At 34.1% G+C, this 27,418-nt stretch overlaps 1 protein-coding gene and 1 long non-coding RNA gene across 3 annotated transcripts; both read right to left on the bottom strand.

Moving 5' to 3' along the window:
• Positions 1-23,484, bottom strand: LOC149968686 (P-selectin-like). Its single transcript, XM_090154971.1, has 6 exons — positions 23,375-23,484; positions 23,170-23,289; positions 21,665-21,760; positions 11,911-12,093; positions 6,382-6,567; positions 1-112 (listed from the first exon to the last, which is right to left on the bottom strand). Exons 2-6 carry the CDS (start codon positions 23,255-23,257, stop codon positions 105-107), a joined length of 561 nt encoding a protein of 186 aa, XP_090011097.1. The 5' UTR covers positions 23,258-23,289; positions 23,375-23,484; the 3' UTR covers positions 1-104.
• Positions 8,115-10,383, bottom strand: LOC149968687 (uncharacterized). Of its 2 annotated transcripts, XR_016480610.1 has the most exons (4): positions 9,429-10,383; positions 8,921-9,347; positions 8,806-8,861; positions 8,115-8,289 (listed from the first exon to the last, which is right to left on the bottom strand). It is a non-coding gene; the product is annotated as an uncharacterized LOC149968687 (long non-coding RNA). The 2 variants fall into 2 exon arrangements; XR_016480609.1 differs by lacking the exon at positions 8,115-8,289 and having other exon boundaries at positions 8,563-8,861.
• Positions 23,485-27,418: the final 3,934 nt, after the last annotated feature.

Here is a 27,418-nt window from a genome sequence, read left to right as displayed (position 1 = left end):
TTTTGAAGATTGCTTAGATCTTTAATTACATTAAAGAATATTTAGGATTACATATATTTCTTATAAATTGACGTTGTATCGAATTTCAAATTAACCCTTCAATTCTAGATTTCTGAAATAAGAAATATTTATTATTTTATTAGAGTTAAATATTATATTGAATAATAAAAGAAGATTTTAATTAGCTTATGAATTTGGACCTTAAATATTTAATTATTATAATGATTGATGCCTTGATGGTATCAATTAAAAAATACACACTTAAATAACTTTCCCTAAACACTGTATTCCAGAAAAAAAAGCTTTCAAGATCTTACACATAAAGGTCCCATTACCAACATCTGTTGGATTTTTAATTGCGGATTAGAGATTACTATGCTATATGCGAGATTCACTTGAATTTCAGTTAAGATTAAATTCACTGTTTAGAATAGCAGCACATCTGGTTTTTCTTAATAAACAAAACACGATGAAGGAGAATATCGTCTTTTCCTGGGGTTATGAATTTGTTTTCACTGAACAAAATATCATAAACGATTAATCAGGGAAATGGAGGCAGCGCAAAAACATATTTTAAAATTGGTCTTACAATACGGAAACATTTTTGGGGGGAAATTCTATAAGTTCCTTTTTGTGGATATTTTGACCGGTAAGTAACAGGATATTTGGCCTCAGTTGAAAAAGACTAATTTTTTACAATATAATGAAATCACGATAAATAAAATTGAAGCCATAGCCATGTCAAACTTTTTTGGCAAATAATAGCTTTGTTGCCTACTATGTAGCTAACCTTCATACCATATTACATTAGTTTCCTATAAAGTCAAAAAAAATTAATACAAATTTACATAAAAAGTTGAATAATTTTTCAATTGCCGAGTTTTACGATTCCGCCGAGGAAGCATCTCCCATTTTCCAATTCTTGATAAAGCTGGTTTCCCACTCGACGGAAAGTATGCCGGAAAGACGATAATAAACGCCGAGCTAATAATTGATTCCTATTGGATATACCGCTAACGTTCAACTTTACGCTGCTAATTTTCCGTCAAGTGTGAAACCAGCTTTAAGGGTAATCGTTGTTGTGATAATCTGTAACAGCCGGAGCTTAACGACTTAGACCACCCTCATGTTGGAACCATAAACAGAAAAAAAATTGTCTGCCCACACACTAAGCACTAGCGGTCAAAAAGACAGTATATATTACTGTTTCCGCGACAGAAGTATGCATATTTTCGTAGAAAACCGCATTAAACTGTATTTTAGACAACCGCCTGTTTTTTGTCTCAAGTGTAACAGAATTAAAATAAAATTACCTAGATTACTATTTACGGAAAGATAAAAAATTTTAGAAATCAGTTAAAACTGTGTATCAATTTATTGCATTTTTAATTAGAAAACACAGACTTGGCTGTTTAATTTATGGTAAAATGATTTATAACTGTTAACTTCACAGCGTCATAGTACAGATTAAACTGACAATTCGTACAAACTCAACAGTTTGGTACTGCCCTTAAAACCGTAAGTTTTTACTTCTGAAACCAGGGATGTTGCAACGTTTTGACGACAGAGGGGGTTATTGGACTTTTTGAAAGTTTGCTCTTTAGTAAACGAGCAGCTAAATCAAAGCACGTTATCCATGATGGTTGACCAATAAAATTGTCGTTTTAAGGCAAGTGACGAGTGGCAACTCAAAATTGTGAGAAAAAACTTATCGTCGTCTGCAGCTGTGTTTTTTATCGGTCTGAAAAATAGGTATTGTTGGCTGAAAGCAGTAATTTGACCGAGTAAGTTATTAAAATTATATAGTAGTGATTTGTTAAATTTGGTTGTTCTATATAAAAAGATTATTGCTTGCGAAATAAAATCGTAAACGTTTTAATTTCCAAAGTAAAACCATTGAATTGGAAAGATTATATTCCCAACTCACTGAGTGGGTCCATTTCCATGGTTATGCATTTGTCAACTCACAAGTGTATATGCTCTTCAAAGAATCAGCGTGATTAAGTCTGATAATTGATTCATTTTTAACTCCCCCCAGTTTGGTACACATATTTTTCCTTTATCTAGATTAAGTTCACCTATATTTTTTATAGCTACCGCCTTTTTAAAATCTCTTTGAAAATAATGGTCTTCGCGTGTGACAATTTCCCCCGTTGTTAGACGTCATAAGCCTGTACACAAACGTTCCGGAGGATAACGCCTTAATAATTTTAATGGACGAATTAGAACAGGAAAAATCATTGAAGACCAGAACAACCTTAAATATTGACCCTATAATCAAGTTAAGTGAAATATGTTTAACAAGTACATTTTTTTTCAATTCAACGGACAATTTTACTGACAAAAGGAATGTTTAGCGTTGGGGAACCCATTGTCAGGTTTTATCGCCAATCTATATATGGAAATGATTGAAGTTAGAATTTTAAAAAAACCCAATAATAAAAAATAAGATTAAGTTCTGGTATAGGTTCATGGACGACATTTTAGCACTTAAAGATAGGACTCTCGATGTTGAATTATTAACGGAAATCGCCAACTCCATTGACAAAAATATCCAATTTGCAAACGAAAAAAAAATTGAAAATACAATACCATTTTTAGACATCCGTATAAAAAGAAAAAAACGAATTTAAATTATCAATTTATCAAAAGCCTACACATTCGGAAAATTATTTAAATTTCATACCAGCCCACCCGAATTAAACAAAAATTGGTATATTAAAAAGCTTAAAACACATGAAAAAATTTCTGACAACCCCGAAAGTGAGAAAGAAATCAAGCGTAAACAACTCTGAAAATGTAATTACCCTATTGGTTTAATCGATGATATTTTTAATGAAAATTTAATTGTGCTCCCATATATAAAAGGCAAAACCGAAAAAACCAATAGACAGTTTAAAAACTTGAATATTAATTTAAAAAGTAAAAAATCTGAAACTCTAGCTTCAATTTTAAAAAATTGATAAATAAAATGAAACCGGTATTGTTTACAAAATAACCTGCGAATGTAACCAATGATATATAGGACAGACCAAAAGAAAAATTGAAGCGCGGAGAGACTAACATAAAAAATGTGTGCAATTAGGTAAAAAACACAATGGTATCGCAAATCATGAATGGAACACTAAAGGACATAATGTAGAGTTTGACAACGGGGAAATTGTCACACGTGAAAACCATTATTTTAAAAGAGATTTTAAAGAGGCGGTAGCTATAGAAAATATAGGTAAACTTAATCTAGATAAAGTAAAAATGAGTACAAAACTGCGGGGAGTTAAAAATAAAAAAAAATTGTAAAAATAACAAAGGTAAAAAAATAACAATGTAGAGAAATGTAATTTGATATGTAAAAATATTACCACTTTAACTGTATAACTGACTGAGTCAAGACGCTTGAAAGGGTCTGGCACCCGAAAGCTTGCGACGTTGAGGTCGGGGATTGTTAACGTTTATTCAATAGATAAAGCTCTCAAAATTATTCGTAAAACGTTTTGATCAAGTAATTTATATTTCTGTATTATCCGATTAATTGTTTGATAAATTTGTAAAACTAATCGGAAAAACGACGTTTTTTTCGATAAAAAGCTAAAATTTTACGAATAATACGTTTTTTAATCATTTTCCGAAATATTAACCGGTAAATTTCTTTGTTTACATTTTTTACCGAAAAAATCTATTTAATCATGGATAATGATTAACCGTCCCCGACCTCTATTGCGACGTAAATAAAAAGGAGAATAATTTTATAGAATAATTATTTTAAATTTATTTTTAACTAGCCATGTAGTATCCGTCGTTATATATATATATTTCCAATTAATTACTAAATAATATACTTGAAATTAAAATAGGATATTTCATTTCAAGTAAAATTAATTCTTAGTATGAGTGTGTAAACCAACTGAACTGGGTCAAAAATAGCCTAGCATCTAGCGCCAGCCATGAAGTCTGTAGATTTTAAAACTTCCAATCCAGCATGGCAGCTGAAAAAGGAATTTTTGATTCAATATTTGAGTAGCCAGCTATACAGGGTCATTATAAAATTAGATATTTAGAATATAATTTTGTTTTTTCAAAGGACGCCCGAACGTAAAAGCTCCCTGCCATGCAATAATTGATGAAGAATTTCACTTTAGATTGCAGTGGACTTCTCACATACAGGGCGCCCAGGATCGAGGGGCTGATCACCCCGCGTAATCGGTGTACAGAGCCGTACCTATGACTGTACTAATTAGATTAAGCGTAACCTTTGAAGTCCCTGCCTTTGGCAGTGCTAATCTAAGCGTAATCCGGTGTACAGACTTTCTAAGAGTGGTTAGCCCCTCGCCCAGGATGTATACTAGCTTTACTGATATCGGCAGATTTCCAATTATAGCTAGAGTTCCTACACAGAACTGATAAGCCTCAAAATTACGAAATTGGTCTGCTGTTGGAATCTCTGGTTGAAATTTTGACTTTGATATAGTTCAAAGGTTTTTCCGTCCTTACTAGAAATCAGGTATAAGTTGCCATTCGCGTTTTTCATGCGGGTAGGGTTCTACAGTTGAGATACGACTGTCCCGACCGTTCGTGGAATCCGTTGCCAGTCGTCTGATTGATATTCTCTTCGCAACCATTTTTGAATTCGACGAAATGGTAGGCGAACTAGGATTTTTAGGTTTAGGATATTTTCTAGATTTAGGAATGCAACCCTACCCGCATGAAACACGCGAATGGCAACTTATAGCTGATTTCTAGTAAAGAAAAGGTGGCGGGCAGCTAATGAATCTGGCTTGCAAGCAGAGTACAATAACATCAATATCGTTGTTACTATATGAGCTTACAAACTTCAAATCATACACTTCTGACTAAAAGTTAATTTTAAAAACAATAGATAATTTCTATGGTTAATTCGATCTGTGAGGGTCAGTAGCGGCCACGATATTGATTTGGCGACTTTGGGCCTATCGACACTTTTGTTCAGCATGATCAGGAGGACAACATATCCAAATTTCCTAAAAATTGGCCGAAAGCCATTTTCCCATAGACGGTGTGCGGCGTCCTTTCCGAAAATCGGATGTAGCTGATCAAAAAATCGGGTAAAATACGTCTAAAGAGAGTGTGCTACCAATAGAAAAACCCAGGTCTTAATCGAGTCTCCTACAAATCGTAAAACACAGGTCTAAATTGAGTCTCTCAGAAATAAAAAATTATGAGTTGAAAAGGAATCTCCAACAAATCACAGAAAGCGAATATTAGTTAAGTGTCTTTTAAATCGCAAAAATAAAGTCTTAATTAGGTCTCCCACAAATTAAAAAAATATTTTTTTAAACCAAGTATTCTAGAAATCTCAGAAATAGTGACTAAAACAAGACTCAAACAAATACAAAAAAAACAAGCTTTAAATAAGTCTCCTACAAATTGTAAAAGGCGGGACTAAATTGGGTCCCTTGAAATAAAAAATATGGGTTGAAATCGTATCTCCTAGAAATCACGGAAATAGGGTTTAAATCAAGTCTCAAACAAATCGCAAAAAAACAAGTCTAAATTAGGTCTTATGAAAATACATTGAAAAGAGTCTCAAATGGGATCTTAATTAGAGCTATCAACGAGTCTTCTTTAAAGCTAGCTTAAAGAAACCTAAATAAAACTTGATTGTATCTACATTTAAGTATATTTTTAGTCTGAGTTTTCGATTGTGGTAGACTTATTCGGGATTTATTAGGCGCTTTTAAAGGTCATTTTTTAAGGTTTTATTTTCGAACCATAATTTTGGTAAGGGAGGGTAGGAATATTTTCTAGACCGTACTCGTTATCCCAACCGATACGATACGCGTTGATGAATTATCCCGTTAATAGTGAGTTGGGAATATAATCTTAGGAAATTAAAATTATATCGAACTACCAAATTTAAGAAATCACTATAATGAAATTTTATTTACATTCTCAGTCAAATTACTGGAATCAGCCAAAAATTCAGACCGATAAAAAACACAGCTGCAGACGACGATAAGTTTGTCTCAATATTTTGAGTTGCCAGCCTTAAACGCCAATATTATTGGTCTGCCATCTTGGAAAACGTTCAGCGATTTTGCTGCTCGTTTTAGAGACTGGAAAAAAAATTTCCACCTCTGTTTCTTTAAAGTGGGGTAGGCTGATCGTATAAACTAAGAAAATAATGTTATTACATTTAAAAGAACTTTCCCACACTTTTATAAAATCATATTTCTAAGCTACCAAAATGGCGGTTTGGTTTACGTTTTTTTTTTCTGAATAATAATTATTAGTGTAAATATTAAAAAGAAGAACAAGCATGATACCCTAAAAGCCGAAAACTGATAACTTAAAAAAACCAATGTATATTTGTAAACTCAAGACTAGTAGCACCTGAACAATACTTACTTGTACAAAGTGGCGGTTCCACAGAGCTTCCTTTGCAAAGAATTTCATTTGGTCCATTGTGCTTATATCCGTCGTTGCAAATCAATTTACAGACTGTTTCTTTATTTCGTAGTGTAGTGCATTCTGCCTTCTTAGCATTTGGGAATTGGTATATTTTTGCCATTAGTCTTTGACATATCTTATTCACTATATAAATAAAAAAAGAAAGATCCATGAAGAGAAAAAAAGTGTTCTCTAAATTAATACATTTTTTAGACATGTCATTTCTTATCTATAGGTTTCCAATGAAATTTTCGTGGTAACAGTAGTTTAGCATTCTCTCTTATCTCACCAAATTCAAATTTTCGGCTTCTATAGAAGTTTGTTAAAATAAAATTGTCCTGGATTTTTTTTCAATTTTAAAAACTATCTAATTTATTCTTTTAAAAATAAACATATTAGCTTAATTAGGCCCAGTTGTTTGTCCCAATTAATCGGCTGTCCCCATAATATTTATGATCACCATTTTGATTGTGTTCAATGTAGAGGGACCTATACGGCCTTTGAATGAAAATATGTTAAGGAATCTGGTGGTTTTTTAGCGCCCCCTGTGAGTATTTAACCTGTCAAGGTCCGAATTGAAGCTCGGTGTGGTCAAAGGTCCGACTCTCTCATATCTCGCTGCTTGACTGTATTTGGTCCGAGATTCGTGTCTTTTTGTATACTCGAGCCATTTGTCAGTTTTTAAATTTCTTTCAATTTTTAAGCGTTAAGCTTTTTCATCCTTCTTCATGATGGACTATTCTACTTAATCGGGCTTTTAATCACTCTTTGCAATGCAATCTAATTTCTACATAGAATCTGCCTTATTTTATTATTAAATATTTCAAGTTCTCTTTCGTATAGGCAATTAAACTGCAATATTTATAATTGCAAAATGAAAACCAAACAACGGCTAAAAATTTAAAAGCAAATTCGTCACATTGGTGGTTTTGTTTTTAATAAGTCAAAGAGCCCTAAAATTTTTGCCGCTATGAGGAACTTCCATTTACGGGTGGGAGTTCTGTTGGAGTTTTATTTGGCACATTTTTATATTTTCAAACCTACGACGCTTAATTTTGTTTACCTAACTCAAAAACCTTACTAAGACCAGAGAGTGTAAAGATTATGAGAGGCGTCTCTCTTTCAAAAAAGCGAACTAACTTTTTTTCCAAAAATGTCCACTACTACCGTAAGAGTGATGGCGCCACCAGTGGCGCCGTTCTCACAGCGCGCGCGTTTCGATGTTAGGTTTAAAAGACGCAAAAACTTTCCCGATTTTTAATGCTAGCTTCACAAGGTTTTTAAATAGTTTATTATGCCTGGGGTATATTGTTCCGTTTTAAATTGTAAAACATCAAAAACAAGAAATCCTCGTTTATCTTTTTTTAAGTTTCCAAAGGAAAAAGACCGGTAAATTCGCATTTTCATTAGATAGGCTTATTTGTATATTAACTTAATATAAATTTTAGTTCCATTTTGTGGCTGAAAAATGTAAATAATGATGGGCTTACAAATAAAACTACGGAATATTTACACGTTAACCATCGAATTTGCGCGAATTATTTCATTGATGACAGTTTTATGAATACTAGAACTAAAAACAGGCTCACGCCATCCGCTGTTCCAACAATTTTCATTCTTTATGACTCTACACTATTGGAAATTTCAGAAAATGGTAATTCAAAAGACTTTGTATCCCTGATAGCTATTAGATTTTAATTGATAAAACATTACAATGCCTACAGTGAATCAAAATGGAAAAAGAACTTTGGATTTAAACCTGGATTTTACAGAGACAGCTAAACGCGCACAACTAGATCACAGTTATAGCTTCAGCAATCCAACCGAAATAAGCGATCCAACAAAAACAATCCATCCAAACAACACCTGCATAATAAATAACCACAATGAATATGGTATGATAAATATTATTTTTTAAATTTAGGGCATTTAATTAAGGGCTTTTCAAATTATTTACAGCACATCTAAATGTAGGAGCCGAAATTGCAGTGAAGCAAAGCAATGATCAGGCTGCCCAAGTAAAAGGATTGAAAACAAAAAGAGAGTCAAGACTTATTAGAAAAACCAACAAGTAAAATGCCAAAATTCAAAGAATGAAGAAACAGATAAGAAGCTTAAAAGAAAAACTGGCAGACAGTGAAAAGATTTGTGGTGTTAGCAATGCTACAAGGTTCTTAACTGGTTTTTCGAAAGAACTCTTCGATTCAGAGTTGAAACTTCGACAAAGAAATAAAAAGGGAAGGAGGTATTCCACAATGCTTAAGAAATGGTCACTTTCTCTATTCTACCATAGTCCCCAAGCATATAGGATGTGGCAAGCTGTGTTATGTCTTCCAACGAAAAGGACCTTGGAGAAATGGCTTGGTCGCATGAAAATTGCACCTGGTTTTGATCATAAAACACTCGAAGCCTTGAAGATGAAATTCCAGAATAAGAAACTAAGTGATAAAGTGGTTTTAATTTCTTTTGGTGAAATGAGCTTAAAAGAAAAACTCACCCTTGACCAATGCAATGATATTATTGAAGGCTTTGTTGATTATGGGCCACATGGAAGAACCAAGCAGTACGCAAATCAGGCCATTGTCTTCATGGCTAAAGGCCTAAAACTAAAATGGAAACAACCAATTTGTTACTTCCTCACCAAGGATGCTTGCTCTGGGCAGACTTTGGAACTGCTCCTTAAAGAATGCATAAAACACCTGGCAAATTTTGGCCTAATTGTCAAAGCCGTAGTTCGCGACCAAGGAACAGGCAACCAAAATCTATTTAAAAATCTCGGAATAACAACGGAAAAGCCTTAAATTGAAATTGATGGCAAGAAAATATATTTCTTCTTTGATCCGCCTCATCTCTTAAAAAGTGTTAGAAACAATTTCAAGAAATATCCAATTATGGTAGAAGGCAACATAGTTTATTGGAAGGACCTACAATTTTTTTTGAGTTAGACCAAAAAATTGGAAAGTTCCGCGGTGCTCACAAGTTAAAATCCAAACATGTCAAGTTACCGGCATTTTCCAACATGAAAGTTAGCTTAGCAGCCCAAGTTTTCAGCCGAAGTGTTTCCAACTGTATCCAAACAGCGTGTTCATTGGGATTAGGAGACCTGACATTAAATAGCACATTCACAGCAGAGTTCCTTCTCCACATGAATGATCTTTTTGATTTATTCAACAGTAGGACCCTTAATAATGAAACGCTGTGTAAGAGAGGAATGAGGGATTCGTCAATTCACGTACAAAATGTTGAATGATAAATTGGAATGGTTTAGCACGTGGAAGCCTCAAAACTGCAGATATAAAACCCTGCCTTGTATCGAAGGATGGAAAATTTCAATTCAAGCCTTGCTACTCCTCTGGCAAGATCTAAAGGAGAATTTTGGTTTCAAGTTTTTAATAACGGGCAGGATTAGCCAAGATTTTGTAGATAATTTTTTTGGATCTATAAGACAGAAAGGAGGCAACCGTGATCATCCCAATCCGCAACAATTTCGAGCTGCATACAGGGCTGCCTCTGTGAATAACATCTTGAAACCACCGGATTCTAATTGCATTGATGATTTGGATGAGTTCATTTTAAACATTGACACTTTTAAAACTGCAGCTCCAGGACCGGATGAAGATTTCTCCAATTTTGAAAATATTTTAGTCTTGCAAAGCCAGGGGCGATGTTCCGATGAAGACTTAGAAATTTGTAATTCTATTGAAAGTCCAAAGCTGCTAAAACAAAATGATCTTAGTTACATTTCCGGATATCTAATTCACCGCTGCTACTCAAACCATCAATGCTCTTCTTGCATAAGTCAACTCAAAAAAGACAATCCAATTGTTGACCCAACAAATCTGCTCTCTTACTTTAAAGCGTTCAAAACATCAAAGAATTCTTCTATCAGCAGCCTCATCGTACCAACTGATAATTTCTTCAAATTTGTAACGGAGACAAATGAAGTATTTGACACCAGTTTTAAGCTTTTATCGTACATGACAAATATTAAAGGACGTTTGGAGAGATTCATCACCCGAAGAATTGACAAGATATGGTTTAAAGCTACCGAAGATTCTCCATGTGCAACTGCATACCAAAACATGACATCTTTTTTCATAGAATTCTGCATACATGAAAACCCAGAAAAGATTAGATAGGAAACTGTTAAAAATACAACATTAATCTCATTTATTTACTTCAATGTTTCCTCGTATTTTTTAATTTATTCCGCTCTAATTTATATTAATTACATCATATTTTTTATTTATTGTGTTGTTAAGCCTCGGCCATTTCATAAAATTTCCAATGAATTTCAAACAAATTAATTCTTTTAGTATTAAAATATTATAAATAGTCCGCTTTCTTGTACTTACGTTTCTTTATTTTTCATGGAATTGAATTTTATTAATTTTAAATTAGCATAATTCAACTATGTTCAACAGCCATGACTAATGAAAAATATTTTCCGGATGTTTACAAAATTGAAATTTTTTTGAGTAGCGCCATCGTGTGGCGGGTAGTATCGGAACCTCTCCTACGGGCGCGCGCTCTCAAAATCTTGTACGAAATGTTAACGTTACGGGAATGGGAAGAGACGCCTCTCATAATCTTTACACTCTCTGCTAAGATTTACAGGAATTTTAAATTTTTAGGAAAACCACCGTAGCAGGAATAATGCAATTCGAAATATTTTCAGTCTACTTTAACGTGGTTTTAAACGTAAACAAACACGAATTCTAAAGATGTTTATATAATTTAAACTAGTATTTCAATTGCTTAAACTACAGTTATCGTAGGGCAATATTTACAATTAAGCTACCCCTAAGAATAACAGGATACTTAAGAAAAATATTTTGATGACATTGCTAAAGTACACAGAATATTCGTGGACACGTTTAAGAAATTAAATGAATTTAATGTTCATGGCGCAAGAATAGAAGCGTATACGTGCAGAATGCTCGTGTTATATCTTCATCATCATTTAATCTAATCTCAGTGTTCATGGTACCCTCGCTCCCATGAGTGCGTGCGTAATTTGTGTACGACCCATCGCTATCTAAATAACAATTTTAGACAATATTCCGTGCCAACAAAAAAGTGGATAGTGACTAACAAATAAGCCATTCACTGAACGCTTTACTTTTATCCATAACCTACAATTATCAGAAAATGTAAATTATTTTTTGCATGTTAAATCGTTGTTTATCCATAGATAAAATCCATAAATAAACAGTTCACCCAAATATTTAGGATTAATCGAAATTTTGACAGTTTACTCATCTGTTACGCGAAGCTCTAGACGCTTTATTTCAAAATGTTTTATTAAAATAAAGAATGTAAAATTATCTTCTATGTAGAAGTCGCCCCAGACAGTTGCTTAAAAAATAGTTATTTCGTTTATAATAGTGAAAAGGAAATAGCTTATGTCCGTTCTACTTATATTTGTCACATATTTGATATCTGTCATATACCACTTCGGATCCCTGAAACGAGTGTAAGACTTACCGCATTTTGGAAATTCATGGATCCATGTTCCATTTGCACACATCACCTCATATAACCCCACCCGATGAAAATACTTTGCACACTTGATACTGCAGAAAAGATAAGGGCTACCTTTGGGCCTGAGGCATTGAGTTACAAGATCGTTGTGAATGAACGGGGGATTGTCGTAGCATTTCTTGATAACTAAAAAAATTTAGAAATTTTAAACAAGGCGAATAAAGCTTTTCTTAATTTTTGTTGTTAACATTCCTAGTTTATTTGTAAAGGGGGATCATTTTAATTCGGGGAAAAATAGCTGCTTCCATAAGCCGCACACGTTATCGTAATACGTAAAAATGACCTCCAATCTTAGCTCCCCTCCACCTCGTGGCAAGTTCAAAGAGTGAAATGTCCCCCCCCCCCCCAAGATGCAAATCGAGAAAGGGGCCCCCGCACCTGACCGTCTGAGAACTACCGTGTTGTCAAGAATGTCGTTTGTTGACAAGCGCAATATCGTCCTAGAAGGGGTGAGCCTCCACCATGGGGGTAAAACTGGAAAGCTCCAGCTTCTTTGGGGGTTTGTGATTCGCCCACTGGGTCACGTGTTCAAAAGGCCAGTGGCCACTCTTATCTTAACGAAGTTGAGACATTATAATAACCAGAGTTTCATTTCATTTTGTGCGCGTCTTCAAAGCAGTTCTCTACATTTCGAGTCTTTCTCAGTCAGGTAATTTAGTTTCCTTTTTGTTTAAATATTTTTGGCAAGAGCCGACTTCTACCTCCTAGAGGTATAAAGAAGCCGTACTGCGCTTGTTTTAAATAAAAACATTTCGGGCTAGTTTATATAGTTAGTTGGATTTTTCAAGCTTTTCGTAGCTAGATATTTTGAACCAAACTATTGGTGGTGCCGAGGGTGGTACCATTCTTAAAACTATTTTTTTAAGACTATAGTGGTACCATTTTTAAATGGCGTAATATCTGGAGTTTTTCCTTTAAAAACTAAAACCATAATAAGTTCCCGAAAGTTTATGTGGAAGGCCAAAAACGCCAAATATGTAAGCGAGTAGCGAATATAGTTAGTAGTCAGAAAGACGTAATGGAACGATTTCTTCCACCAAAACAGAACGTTTTGGTGGAAGAAATCGTTCCATTACGTCTTAAAAAATAAGTTAAAAAAAAAGATAAAAATAAAAGACCAAAGAATTGACAAAAAAACGTTATCTCGATCAGTAAAATAACAAACGACCATTCCTTTGCCTAAAACCTAAATACTTATTATATTAAAAAAATGATTATCCGAAAAAAACCTACTGACAATTAAAGAGTTTAACAACGTCATTGAATAATATATTACAGATTTATAACACAACGAAAAAGGAATCAATGACTCAGCGGCAGAATATCAAAGTCCTAAAACCGCGCTCCCGGTTCAATTCTGCACGAATTAAAAACACGTTCGCAAAAATAAAAAAATCGCGGTATCATAATGATTCCTTTACTTGAATATTTTCCCTGTGATGCGCTGCAGTTTCAAGGAAGTCAGTCGCTTGACGGTAAAACATCTGTTCAGTAACGCTACAACCTGGGCTCGATTCTTGTTCATGATCGTATTTTACATTTAAATTATTAATTAATTAATTAATTAGTTATAAAATTATAAATTTAATATAAATTTAATTCATAAATATTTAAACTGTTATAAAATAAATTGACGTTAATAACTTTATAACAGCGTAAAGGACTTTCGCAAAAGCTGTTATTTTAAAAAAAAACACTGTAGCTTAGCAAGCGTCGGTGGCTCAGTTGTTAGAGTTAATCTCCGGCACGCGGCAGACCCGGGTTCGATTCCCAGCCGGTGCCAATTAATAACAAGGCGTACACCGTGAACATTTGGTGGAAACCCTGCCATCTTGATGCTAAGACGTTAAACTTGGCGCTCGGTCCGTCCCAAGCACGGAAAATTACAATACGCAGCCGAAGAAACTATTATACGACAACCAATGACGAAGACAGAAGTTTTTGTAAAAACATTTTCCCTCATTCCAAGCCACTGCGAACGCGGTGAATTCGGGAAACTACGTACGAAATGATTACGCTTTGCACCGAAAATGCGAACGCGTTCGCAGGACACACACACAGACAGACACGGTGATTGTAAAACCCCTCGGAGAGGTAATAAACAAAACTGAATTCAGGGGAGACTCTAGGTTTGACAGAGACTGAAAACAATAAAAAAATGTTGTTGACGTTTTACCCAATGTCGATGTCAGTCCGGCTAAGGAGGTAGTTCTAGTTCTAAATTCTGAGTTATCGGAAATTTTGGTTGAATACTCTAATAGAGCCTCCAGTGCAAAGATAGACAATTCAAACGTAAGACGTTTAATTGCTTTAGATAGTAGTTTAGATAAGGATTATCTGCCCGTTCAACCTAATATCGCGTCTTTTCCGAAAACCCTAATGGGCGGTAAAAACCGAAGCTTCAATTCTTCTTGGTATACCAAATGCTCGAATATTCTGTAGCAAACGATAAAGTTTATTGTTTTTGTTGTCGGCATTTTTTAGGTGGCAGATATACGGGATTTATTGAGAGGTTTTCGGACTGGAATAATATGGCCAAAAAGTTCGAAAAACACTTTACTTCGACTTAATCTTTACACCAACAGTCTTGGAATCGAAATCTCGAGGCTCAATGGTATGTCAGGTGGATCCGCATCATAAAACAGACGTTGATAGAAATAGATATGTCTTAGCTTCTCACGTGCAGACAATAGAACTGTGCACCCAACAAGATCTCTCTCTTCGGGGGCATAGGTCGGACGATGAAAATGGGAACAGGGGCAATTTCGTAGAAATTTTTGATTTATTAAAGAGAAATTGTTTCGACTTAAAAAGCCAAGTGCGAAAGTATGCCAAATAATGCTAAATACATACATAGCACTGTCCAAAATGAGCTGATTAACCTTAGTGGAAATTTTGTTAGGCAAATGATGGTAAAGGAGGTTAATGAATCAGGTGGTTTCTTTTCCGTAATTGCCGATGAGACTAAAGATAATGCGGGAGTAGAACAGCATTAGGTATACTAGAAAGGAAATTGGCGTAGTAGAGCGATTTTTAGCATACACAGATTTGCATAAGTTTGACTCTGAAAGCATCAGTCTTGGCTATAATTACCCTTTTGACGGAAAATGGACTGAAAATTAAAAATTGCGTTGCTCAGACTTATGATGGGGCCAGTGTAATGAGTGGGCACGTAAAAAGGGTGAGGGTTCAAATAGAGAAGGCAGTAGGTGGAAAATGTCCGTACGTCCACTGCTATGCCTATCGTTTAAATTTAGTTTTGGTTGAATGCTGCTCCAATATAGTTGCGGTTAGGGAATTACTCGGACTACTTCAAGCGATGTATAATTTCCAAAGCAATTCAGTTATTAGTAGTGAATGTTTTGATAACATCAAAAAGAGCTGGGCTACGAAATAGTTCTTAAAATGACTCAAAGCTGCGACACTAGGTGGTGGAGCAAAACAAATGTCTTCATTACTTCAGAAGTAGATTTGATTCTGTTCTATTAGCATTGGGGAACTTGGTAAGCCCGAAGAAGCTGCCGAGTGTCGAGGGTACTTATTGCAATTACAAAACTTCACTAACTTGATTTTGATTACGGCTTTAGATGAAATATCAGTTATTACCAACTCCTTGTCGGAATATTTACAAAGTTCGAGACTCGTTCTAACTGAAGCTATCGCCATTTGCAAAGCTACCATAACTTCTTTAGAGGAAGTAAGGAACCCCGAAAAATCGACTTAATTTGGGACGAAGCTTCTAAGTTAGCAGAATCTGTTTTTATCAGGGTTCCCGATCGCAACACTGCACCTTTAGCTTTAAGAAAACGAAAAATAATCCCCTATCAAAGACTTAAGCATAGTGTGGTAACGTGTACAACAGGAAACCGAGACACTGAAGCAACCACCTTAAATGCACAGTTGAGATCAACTTACTACCAAATAATCGATAAATTTATATCAGAAATGAAAAACCAATTTTTAGAAAATAATACCGTAATTAAAGAAATGACGCCCTAGCCGACTGGCAATTGTACACTCGCTTTAATTTCGACCTAGATTCATTGAAAGGTCAAATTAAAAAGCCAGAAATTTAATAAAATCGAATAATTTTAAAACCGAAACAGACTGTTATCACTATCTAATGACGATGGAAGGTGACTTTCCCGACTTAGTTAAGTACTATAAAGTTGTTCCGCGTATTCCCGTGGCCAATACTATTTCTGAAAGGAGTTTCAGTTCCTTGAATAGAATTGAAACGCGTCTTCGGACAACAATGCGAGAGGATAGACTTATCAACCTGGCCACATTATCAATTAAAAGAACATCCGATGTTAGTTGTTGATGAATTTGGGACGAGCTCTAATCGCAGAGTGTCATCCATTGAGTAAAACGACTTTAATATTTAAAATAAGGGATTATAGGAATTTGGGATATTGGATATCTAATTGTTGGTTAAACTGGGAGACAAGTGAAAAAATTAATTTAATTTTAGCTTCACATAATTTTGCAATAAGGAACACGGTGAACTCTTTCAAAACGGAGAGTTTAGTTAAAAGAGAAAAACGTGAAATTATAAATGGAAATTATTTCGTAGAGGTGGGCCTCTAAATTCATCGGTTTCTATTTGGGAAAAAAATCCTGGCGGCGACTGCCTAGATCAATTCATTTCAACCCCGTAGTGAGCGTCGTTTTTTGATCTTCTGAAGTTCTTATACGGGTACACCTGCGATAACCATTGTTTCCACTTTGCGGCGAAAACGGGCATTTTCTGCGAAAACTGTGTTGGTGAGCACCCAAAATTTTAAAACCGGCGAAAAGGCGAAAACCATTGTAAATGGCGCAAATTAAGGCGAAAATGTTTCCAAATAGATATTTGCAGTCCCCCTACTGTGCCCCGAATTGCCTCCCATTCAATTTTTTGGCAGATATAAATTTAATCTGATAAAAAATAGTTACCTTTTGTAAAAAAAATAAATATATTGCCTAAATCTAAGATTCGAAATAAAGAGAAGAAACATATGAAGTGACACTTAAGGAAATTAAAGTAAATCTATGGGGGGAAATTGCGGCGAAAACGGCGGCGAAAATCGACTAAAGGACCGGCGAAAAATGATAAAATTGGCCCTAAAATTAGCGAAGATCTCGACCGCAGAGTGGAAACATTGGCGAGAACCCGGTTTCTTCTGATCAACTTATCTCTATCTGCGCGGGTCTCAATCCTGCTCTTAACTGGAGCCATCGCCTTCTGAAGATGTTGGCCGGTAGCCCGACTCCAGTTCCAAACTTTAAACGGCGTCGAGACTAACTTTATCCACGGTCTCATTTCGCGTTACGCGTTCTGAGGAACCCTCCGGACGATCACTCGCCGGACAACCAGCGCCGGAATCTACTATGACGTAAGAACCTTCTCTCTACACGGAGAGCCAAGCCATAGAACTCCCCTTGTGGGACATAACACTTTATCTCGTTAAATTTATAGCTAAATGATTTCCCTTATCTCGTTTAAGCACCAAACTGTTTCGATTAATATCATTAAAAATACAAATCTTTAGCTCTTAAAGCAAGTGTCAGCTCTAGTGTAGTTGCGTTCTCGCTCAACAGTTGTCGCCACCGTGCAAATTTAAACAAGTTGATTAAGCACATTACCCAGCATAATTTACCTATATGGCGTGACCCAAAAGCATGCTTTTAGGTCATTGGGTATTCGTAATCACGAATCAGAAAAAACTATTTGTAATCACGTGCTCAGTCGACCTCGCTTGGATTGGCTTTTCGGCAAACACGTAATTGTCGACTTGAAAATAAAGGATAAAACGTTTTTGAAAGTCGATACTAGGTGGAAGCACCTTCCCAGCGATCTGAGCAACCATAGCCCTCTTCGATACATAGACCCAATCAAAAATAACGTAGGCAATGATAGAGCCGACGCTTGCTTTAACAATGTCGACTCTTTTCTTTTATATCTAAATTTTTCAATAAAACCCCTAGACAAATTTATTCGGACTTAGGATTTAATCTGCCGATAAAGTGTCACAGTATATTATTTTCCGTCAGCTGTTTATAGTAGCTCCTTTACCATAGCCTGGGACCTGAAATTTTCAAGCCTTAATATAGCTCGTCTGGATATTGCATAACATAAAAACATCCTTAATAAACAAAGGATTTATAAAAGTTTTAAAAAAATTAAAATTTTTATCAAATGTTATAATTTTTTTTGATAAAATTAACTATTTCCGGAATTTGACCAGAACTTGATAAGAATTAAATTAAACATTTTTAATCAAATATGTACTTGATCTACATTGAATCAAATACGATTTGATCAGAAATTGATCAGAACTTAAAGAAATATTTTTGATCATTTATTTGATTAGAATTTTAGCGAATACTTTTGATCTATTATGATCAGAATTTGGTAAACATTTTATACAATTATTTGATAAAATAAGATTTATTAAAGGGAATAAAACCTCAGGTATGAAGCGTGGAACACTAACTTCTACAGCTCTGGCCGCTCTTGCCTTTGGCTTAAAAATGTTTGGCTATACTGTGCAGGTTATATTCCCGTTAAGAAGTTGATCCAACTTTCATCCACGTTTGTGTAGAATGTTTTTCGACCAAATAAGATTTTATTAGGTTCAATTCAAACTTGTTGAGGTTAACAGTAATAGTAAGTGTAGAGAGTTGTTGGCTCACGTGGCATAAAGGGCTTGCCACCACCCTCCTACGCATTGTAAGCCGGCCACTTGGATTAATGGATTTTAAAGTCGCTTGATAACTTAGGCCTGAGATGGTTCCTTAAGTATTTACCAAGCTGATTATTATTATTTTATTATGCATTACTTAATTTGATAAACTATTTACAAATACTTTTTACCAAATGTTTTATGATCTATTATTAATTGATCCAAAATTAATAAAATTCGATATTTTACTTTGTCACAAATTATTTGATTAAATAGTACATAAAATTTTAATATTTAAAAATTAAAAAGAATAAAATTTTTAAAGTTATGATTAATAAAGTTGTGATTAATGGTTATTAAATTTTATTTAATATGAAGATTGAATAGGAAAACTTTTCAGTTAAATTATTTATTATTATTAACTTAAATTTAACTACATTACTTATTGACATATCAGCCCGGTTTATTAAGACACTTATTAAGAATTAGATGATATATTCATAAATTGTTCATTTTTAAAATAGAAACAAATAAAAAAACGCAGTAAAATGTGGGTGAAAAACTAATGTTATTGTAAATTTATCCAAGCAAAGGCCGACGGTCGTTTAAACAGAGTGTACCGTACCTAGAGAGACGTCTCTTCCTAATAGCTGCAATTCCCTTTAACGTTTGTCTCGTAAGAGCAAATTAAAACGTGATTCAAAAACCTGATTTATTATTATAATGAATTTCAAAAAAGAATCGGTTGGTACAATTACATTACCAAAGAAGTCTTTCGCTGTTTTTTGACCTTTAAAGTAATTGAGCACGTTCGTAGGGTCAATAATTGATTTCTACTTTTGATTTGACTAAGACCAAAACATTGTTGGTTTAAAAAGCGCTTGTGGATTAGAAATCCTGATACTTACATGTAAATATATTTTGTATTTATTAATTTCTAGTAAATATTAAGAAGCAATTTCAAGTGCTTCTGGAAGTTTTCTTTGCCTTCATTATCGTAAAAAAATGTTAGATTTTTACTTTTAATTTTCATGAAACAATAATAATAATAATAATCAACTAGGCTATTACACAAGGTACCACCTTAGACCCAAAACATCTAGCGACTTATAATGCCTTCAAACAGGTGGCTGGTTCATGCTTTGTTAACACTACCCACTTTTTGTCAGGTGACCTTGTCAGGTCAAGGATTGGTCGGCTATTTGTCAGAGCAACGATCACACTTCCCGACTTAAGTCATGTTGTTCTAACTGAGAAGAAATTAAATTAAAACAATTGCGCGTGCGTATTTGTTATTGGTCCAGTTTTTTACGAGCTATACGCGTACAATTTGAAAGCGTCTGCTATTTCGATTTTAGCGTTACTTGGAAATGCTCTTCTCTTGGATGGAGATTATAAGAAAAGGAAAACACAAGAATGCCGATGCTTTGTTCGACGCCATAGCTAAGCCTTTGACTCACGGTAAACCAAAACCAATTATTTTCTTATCACGTGGGTCAGCCACGTAATAATTGCCATTAACCTCTTTTTATATCGCCTTTCCTGGTTTTTTTCGGGGCGACTTGAATCGGGTGTCATCCAGGCCAACTCACGAAAAGCGGGTAGTGTGAATGAGGCATTACAATGCGCAGGACGGGGGTGACAAGCCCTTTATTCCAGGTGAGCCAACAGCGCCCTACACTAACTACTACCTTTAACCTCGAACAGTGTTTTTGGAAAGAAAAGACCGAAGAACTCGGGGAAAACCCCTCTAACCAATGGGGACAGTACTTGCAAACTCAACGCAGAAGGAGTAGTTCCGAGTTTTCTCCAGTGCCACAAGTTGGGATCGAACCCAGCTCCTCTGTCTGCGAGGTGAAAACGCTAACCCCTCCACTGCCCCACGTTCCATTGCAGAAATAATTAAGTTTGATAAAACATTAATTAATGAATTAAATAGAATAAATTCTATGATTAACATGTACGTATTCTGTTATTTTAGTTTTAAGTTTGTCGATTTTAAAATTTTCCAGCCACAAAATCGGAATAAAAAATTAAATCGCTAGTTTAGTTTTTTTTGGCGGAACAATTTCTGGCTGAGCAAAACGATCCAGGCATATTTAAGGAATTTTACAAATTAAATAACTTGTCAACACGTCAACAATGCTCTAACCGAAATTTCGTAATTTGTGGTCAAACTAGATAAATTTTCAGAAATGCCATTTCGTCCAACGCGGGCACTGTTCATTGGATTTGCCTTTAAACCTGACGTTACCATCACCGATAGACACACAATTGGAATTCTATAATTAATGTTCATTTCCTTGAATTAACATACGAAATAAAATGTACTTATAACTAAAACCACCCTACCAATTGTTTTTACCTTAATATATTTTTTGGTAAATTTATACCCCCACTGGAATTTTAGAAATCTTTGATTTTGGATTTTATTTTGGTGGATTCTTTATTTGTAAAGTTATTTTTCGTCAACCGTGCGGCGCGACCCGACCAGGCCCTGCAAGAAACCCATTCGTTTTTATCAGGCACTAAAGGTTTTATCCCAAAAAAGTGGAACCCACCCAAGCCATGCGCCAGCGCTCTTGATATTTACGCCACGGTCAAAGCGTCGACATACACCAACTTATCTTTACGTGCTAGAGCGTTATACTATTTTTTGGTCTTTTTTGGGTAACATTAGAACGATAGTCGTTCATAATCGTCTTAATTTTAACCTGTATTTTAAACTTAACTTCCATTTGTTTTTTTAGATTAACGTTTGGCCTCGGACAACTTTGCGACTTCACTTTATTCAAATTTCTTTGCACCGATAAAGATGTTAAAAATCCTTAAAATATTGGTGAGCTAAAGAGTCGATTGAGCGTGGTTTTAATTTTAATTTTATTTTCGTTGGCCCAAACATTTGTGCGTGTCAAAACCTAATAAACCGTTCGTTACCACCGCTCGTGGAAACCAAGCATCAAATTTGGTATATATTGAAATTTTAAATATTAATTTACGAAATATATTAATGTAAGTACGACACTTACGGCCTGTTGTAGGTTTGTTGCATTTGCACGTTGGATATCCTGTTTTCGGGCAGTAACAGTCGTAACCACAAAAGTCTGCTTTTTCATTTTTGCAAACTAAGAAATAAACGAAAATATTGATTTCTATAATTACAACATCAGGTAAGTGCACTCGTATATAAGGCTTTTAATTTGAAAGTAGCTATTGATCGACCAAACGTTTGTTAATGCGGCGTATATTTACGCAAATGCTTACGCCACCAAGAGGTGATTAAATATTAAATTGATAAAATTGATAGTATAAAATACTGAAGAATATAGAAATTCAAGTGATGAAATTGTTACATCAGGCAGTGTTAATGTAAATAGGAGCTCAATCTTAGCCATTTAATATAGGTGTTATTAAGGTTTAATAAAGTATATAACCAATATAGAAATAAAGTTATGTGATTTGCTGCAATTAGGAAAAAATGCAAAATGAAGCTATATTAGATCAACGGTTAAAAAATATTATTAAACCAACCAAGGAATGCTTTTTTTTTGAAAAAATCCGATTTCGTACTTGGTATACTTTATTGTTCACCGCTGTATTACCTCGCGGAGCCTTTGTTGCATTTGTTACTCCCAGAGATATATTTATTTGTATGTATATAGTTTTAATAAGATGTAAATAAATCCTGGGTTATTCCCTTATTTTTGTGTTCAGGTGTTCAATTCGATTATTCTGCTCAATTTAAATCTTCAATGTTCTAATACGTCTGGTTCTGGTCATCTTATTCGTCAATGCTTGCTGCTGATGTTGGAAAACTTCAACAAACATTATGTAGAGAAAGACAATAGGTAGAAAAACCATTGTTCACTTCATTATGGAAATAAATAGTTTAATGGAAATTTTCAAGAAAGTTTCATCAATAACTCGGCGCAAAAAGGCAGGTCGTCCAGCTCTTGAAGTCAATGACGTTACAAGATTGCGCGTAAACAGGGCTGTAGTAAGGTATGTTCGTATAGTGCCATAGCACAGGTGCCCCCAAGGTTAAAACATTGTATTTCTTTTATTCAAATCAAAAAGTAAGGGGTCCCAAATTCTACTTCGCACACGGCCTTAAATTATGTTAATCTGGCCCTGTGCATAAACTGTATAAGGTTTATAAATAATACAGACGATCTATCTTGTTAAAGGATACATGTTCTTACGCAAAACTCGAATGATATCTCTACATTTCGTAACGCCGTTGACGGCATTCACGTACTATCGAATGATTGTCTTATTAAATTTTAGTAAGAAGAAATACATTTTTAATTATTTTTTAATTGGGGTTTAGGTAGTAGTTTTTGTGAATCAACGATGGCAAATACGAAATTTCCCTAAAATAATTTCCACCCAGACATTTTGAGAAAAATTCTTTCGTGCAAATAGAGGGACGCCTTTTTGTATTTTCTCAGTGGCGTCGATAAGTGCTCGCGTGAGCTTTAAGCCCATTGCGTTTAATTTTTTTTAATAAAATCTTAGAAAAAATTTTACTTACGAACATTTTCGTTTTCATATTGCAAGTGGCAGACAACAGTTGAAATTAAAAGAAGTTCCAACAAAAAGTTCGCTATCAAAAAGCCCATTTCGCATTCGGTATTAAAGATCTGTTTTCTACCTGCAAATAATAATTTGATCAAAACCGCCTGAAAGTCTTAAACGAATAGATTTGAAAATTTTGAAGCTGTTCATTTTATACATACTCTAGATTTTAGAAGACAATTATGAAGTTAATTAAATTTTCAGAATCAAGCTCGAGCAGAGCAAATACAAAAAATACAGAATATTATTGAGATTCCACTTCTTATGGTTAAAAGAATACTTGAATAGTAACCAGTGGAAAAAATGCATTTAAATAGGCATCAGCTTTAAACCGCCGACACGTATAACGAGTGATTATTTATTATCTATAGACGTCAAATTTATTAAGCATTCTAACAATTAATAAAACCTCATAAATTCGGCCATAAATATCTGACAAGTTAATAACTCCATTGTTCAAAGCAGTTTTACTAGATAATTATTAAAAGGCTTATGCGTTTAAGTCGTGGTCCGCGGGTCGCTATTGGTCCGCGACCTTTTCTTGTCGGTCTGCGTGTAGGGAGCTACGCGTGGGATGAAGGGCTTGCAACCACCCTCCTACGCATTGAAACCCGGCCACCTTAGTAAATGGCTTAAAAAGTCGCTTGATGACTTAGACCTAAGGTGGTATTAGCCTCGCTGATATATTATTATTATATATATGTTCATTTTTCACAGACAATCATTACAATAACATGAAGCGTAAAAACATTTGGGTAGTACCAACTTGTTATTTTTCATAACTATTATTTCAGTGACAAAATGTACGATTTTGACCATACCAACTGCATTAGAGGTTTTCGAGTATGCTCTACAACCTACTCATTGAAACATTCGTCTATCACCTAGCGTTCAAAAAAACCGAGGGGCTAGCCACTCTTAGAAAGTCCGTACACCGGATTACGCTAAGATTACCACTGCCAAAGGCAGGGACTCCAAAGATTACGTGTAATCCCATTAGTACAGTCAAAGGTACGGCTCTGTACACCGATTACGCGGAGTGATCAGCCCCTCGAAAAAAACCGTTAAATATTTCACGATTTTTCTGAAGTTCACAAATAACAACGATCGCTACCGAGTGAGTACATACTGTAAATATCACATTTCTAGAAGGTGTAGTTTTTGAGAAAAATGCCTTGGTCGATCAAATGAAGACTACCTGTATATTCTTTTATTGTTTCGCTTACAAGGAGACTACCCGTGGTGTAACTCATCGATTTTGTTTAAAATCAGGGATTAAGTAGACCTTCATGTCACTTAAAAAACCCCAAAGGGAAAAAATGCGATGGGCTTTAGTTTAACCATGGCAACCGAAAACGTTTTTGACAACTTAAATAATATATTTATCTATGTAAATTAACATGGCAAAATCGAAGATGCTAAAGGCCCTTATGAAATTATTCAAAAAAAAATTTAAACAAAGGTGGTTAAATTTGGGTAAATATCCAATTTTGGGTAAATATCTAATTTAAGGTAAATATCTAATTTTGGGTAAATATCTAAATTTGGGTAAATATCTAAATTTTGGTATTGAAAATTGGGTATTTAAATTTGGATAAGTATTTAAATATGAGTAATAATTTGGGTAAGTACTTAAATTTGTGTAAATATTTTAATTCAGGTAAATATCTAAATTTGGTAAATATTTTAATTCAGGTTAATATGAAAATTTGGTAAATATCTAGATTTGGTAAATATTTAAATTTTGGTTAATGTTTTAATTAAAATATTGAAATAAAATTAAGGTAAGAATTTAAATTTGGGTAAGTACTTAAATTTGGGTAAGTACTTAAATTTGGGTAAGTACTTAAATTTGGGTAAGTACTTAAATTTGGGTAAGTACTTAAATTTGGGTAAGTACTTAAATTTGGGTATTTAAATTTAAGTAAATATTTTAATTTGAAATATCTGAATTCGGGTCAATATATGAATTCGGGTAAATATATAAAGTGTGTAAATATCTAAATTTTGGTAAACTTTTAAATTTGGGGTCACTCCACGACAAATCGACCAATTTTTTTGGAATTTACCACCCTACCTTTTTAGATTTAGATAAAAATTAGTCTTAAGGGTTATTCTGGTCGGTAAATCAGAATAAATTTGGGTAAAAATCTAAATTCAAATGGGTAAATTGGGTAAATTTACTATAAATATCTAAATTCAGGTAAATTGGTAAAATTCATATCAAATGTCTAAATTTGGGTAGATTGATCAGGTACTGTAAATTGGATAAAATTTTATCAGCTACTGTGAATTGGATTAAATTTTATCAAGTTTTTAAATTGAATAAAATTTAATTCGAAAAGTTTTATTAAGTACGTGTAAAATTCAAAGAATTTAGATAGTGAAACCATATTTTAAACAAATATTATATTTAAAGATAAACAATATTGTTTAAGATAATTTTTAATTTAAATGAAATATTTGAATGTATTTATTATTATATAAAACAAATTTAGACATTCACCAAAAATAAGATATTTACCCAAAATTGGATATTTATCAAAAATTGGATATTTACTTAAAATTAGATATTTACCCAAATTTATCCACCTTTTTTAATTTTTTTTAATAATTTCATAAAGGGGGGACCCTTAGAGAAATATGATATTTTAGTTGTCAAAAACATTTTCGGTTGCCATGGTAAAACTAAAGCCCATCGCATTTTTTACCTTTGGGGTTTTTTAAGTTACATAAAGGTCTACTTAATTACTGAATTTAAACAAAATCGATGAGTTACACCTCGGGTAGTCTCCTTGTTAGTTTAAGTCTGTTTAGATCAAACCACTCGTCTATTATTTCTAGATTTACATTTGCGTTACTTATAAGATTTTTCAGATTTTTATGCTCCAACGTGAGGATTGTGTCGTCTGCGATAAAAGTTAGGTTTCGGGCGAAATTAAATTTGTTAAATCGTTACTGTATAGATTGAATAACATAATTTCGAACCATGTGGTAATCCCACTAAGATAGGCTTAGGGTTTGAGAGTACTCCGGGAATCTTAGTCGGGCACGTTTTATGTGCTAAATAACTTTGTAACCAGGTCAGGGCGTTCCCTCTTATACCCATGCACTCCAGCCAGGTAACTTTTCAACAGATGCCGGGCTACTCTCATTTGACCATTTTTGGTTCTCTTTTCTTCGCTTTATATACATCTTCTATATCTTCCCAGCCAAATGCCGCGCTATTTCTGAAAAAAACTTTGGTCCATCTTCTATCGATGCAAAAAGTTGCCCAATTAAATTCTTTAATTGATGAGATGGGCAAACAATCCAGAATTATCCAGTGAATAAGTCTTGGTGTCATTGAAAAAGGGTTGGCGAAACTTGGAACAACTAAAAAGTCACGTACTTGGTCACTAGTGATTTTATATCCAATAACCCCGTTCACCCTCATAGTTAGCTCCATTAAAGCGAGGTTTTCTTCTGCACCATCACAAACAACATCTACCAAAGCACCCGTCGACACAAACACTGCCCAGGTAGCACCATCACGTACATATAACGTGTTGTATCGAGGTTTTTAAAACGTATACGAAACACGTTTGGTAAACGATGATCATGTCAGCCGTTAGCACGTAATTCACCACGTAGTTTTTAAGTGTTAAATTACGCGTACATTTAGATAAAAAAAGCGCATATTAAGTTCAAATAGCATTAAGTTTGAAAACAACAACCGCGTTTTTTATTTAAATTATACCGTAATAATCAGCGATTTTGCGTGTATTAAGAGTTATTTTTTTGTGTATTTAGCGGTTAGTTTCCGTGAATTCAGGTGTTATTTCGCGTACATTAATTGCAATTTTTTTGTGAGTCAATCGGTTTTTTTTGGTTGGTCAATCGGTTATTTTGTGTGCATTAGTTGTATATTTTTGTACATAATAGGTTATTTGGTGTGAGTTCATTGGTTATTGTGTGTGCAATAATAAGTTCGTTTCTGTGCATTAGTTGACTATTTCGGGTGCAATAATTGGCTATTTTGCGTACATTTATTGATTATTTTGCGTGCATTAATTGTTTAATTTCTTTAATTATGTGATGAAAAGTACACATTTCATGATGAGTTTTCGTCTAATACTAGATGGAATAAAGTTTTGGGATACAATACATTTATTGATTATGTGTTATATTCATAAATAATTTTTAATTAGTGCATATCTTAATTA

This window comes from Leiobunum rupestre, chromosome 1 (genome assembly GCF_980474605.1).
Source record: "Leiobunum rupestre chromosome 1, qqLeiRupe1.1.hap1, whole genome shotgun sequence".
NCBI lineage: Eukaryota > Metazoa > Arthropoda > Arachnida > Opiliones > Sclerosomatidae > Leiobunum > Leiobunum rupestre.
The sequence above is the reverse complement of the archived record's forward strand: the minus strand, read 5'-3'. Positions and strand labels throughout refer to the sequence as shown.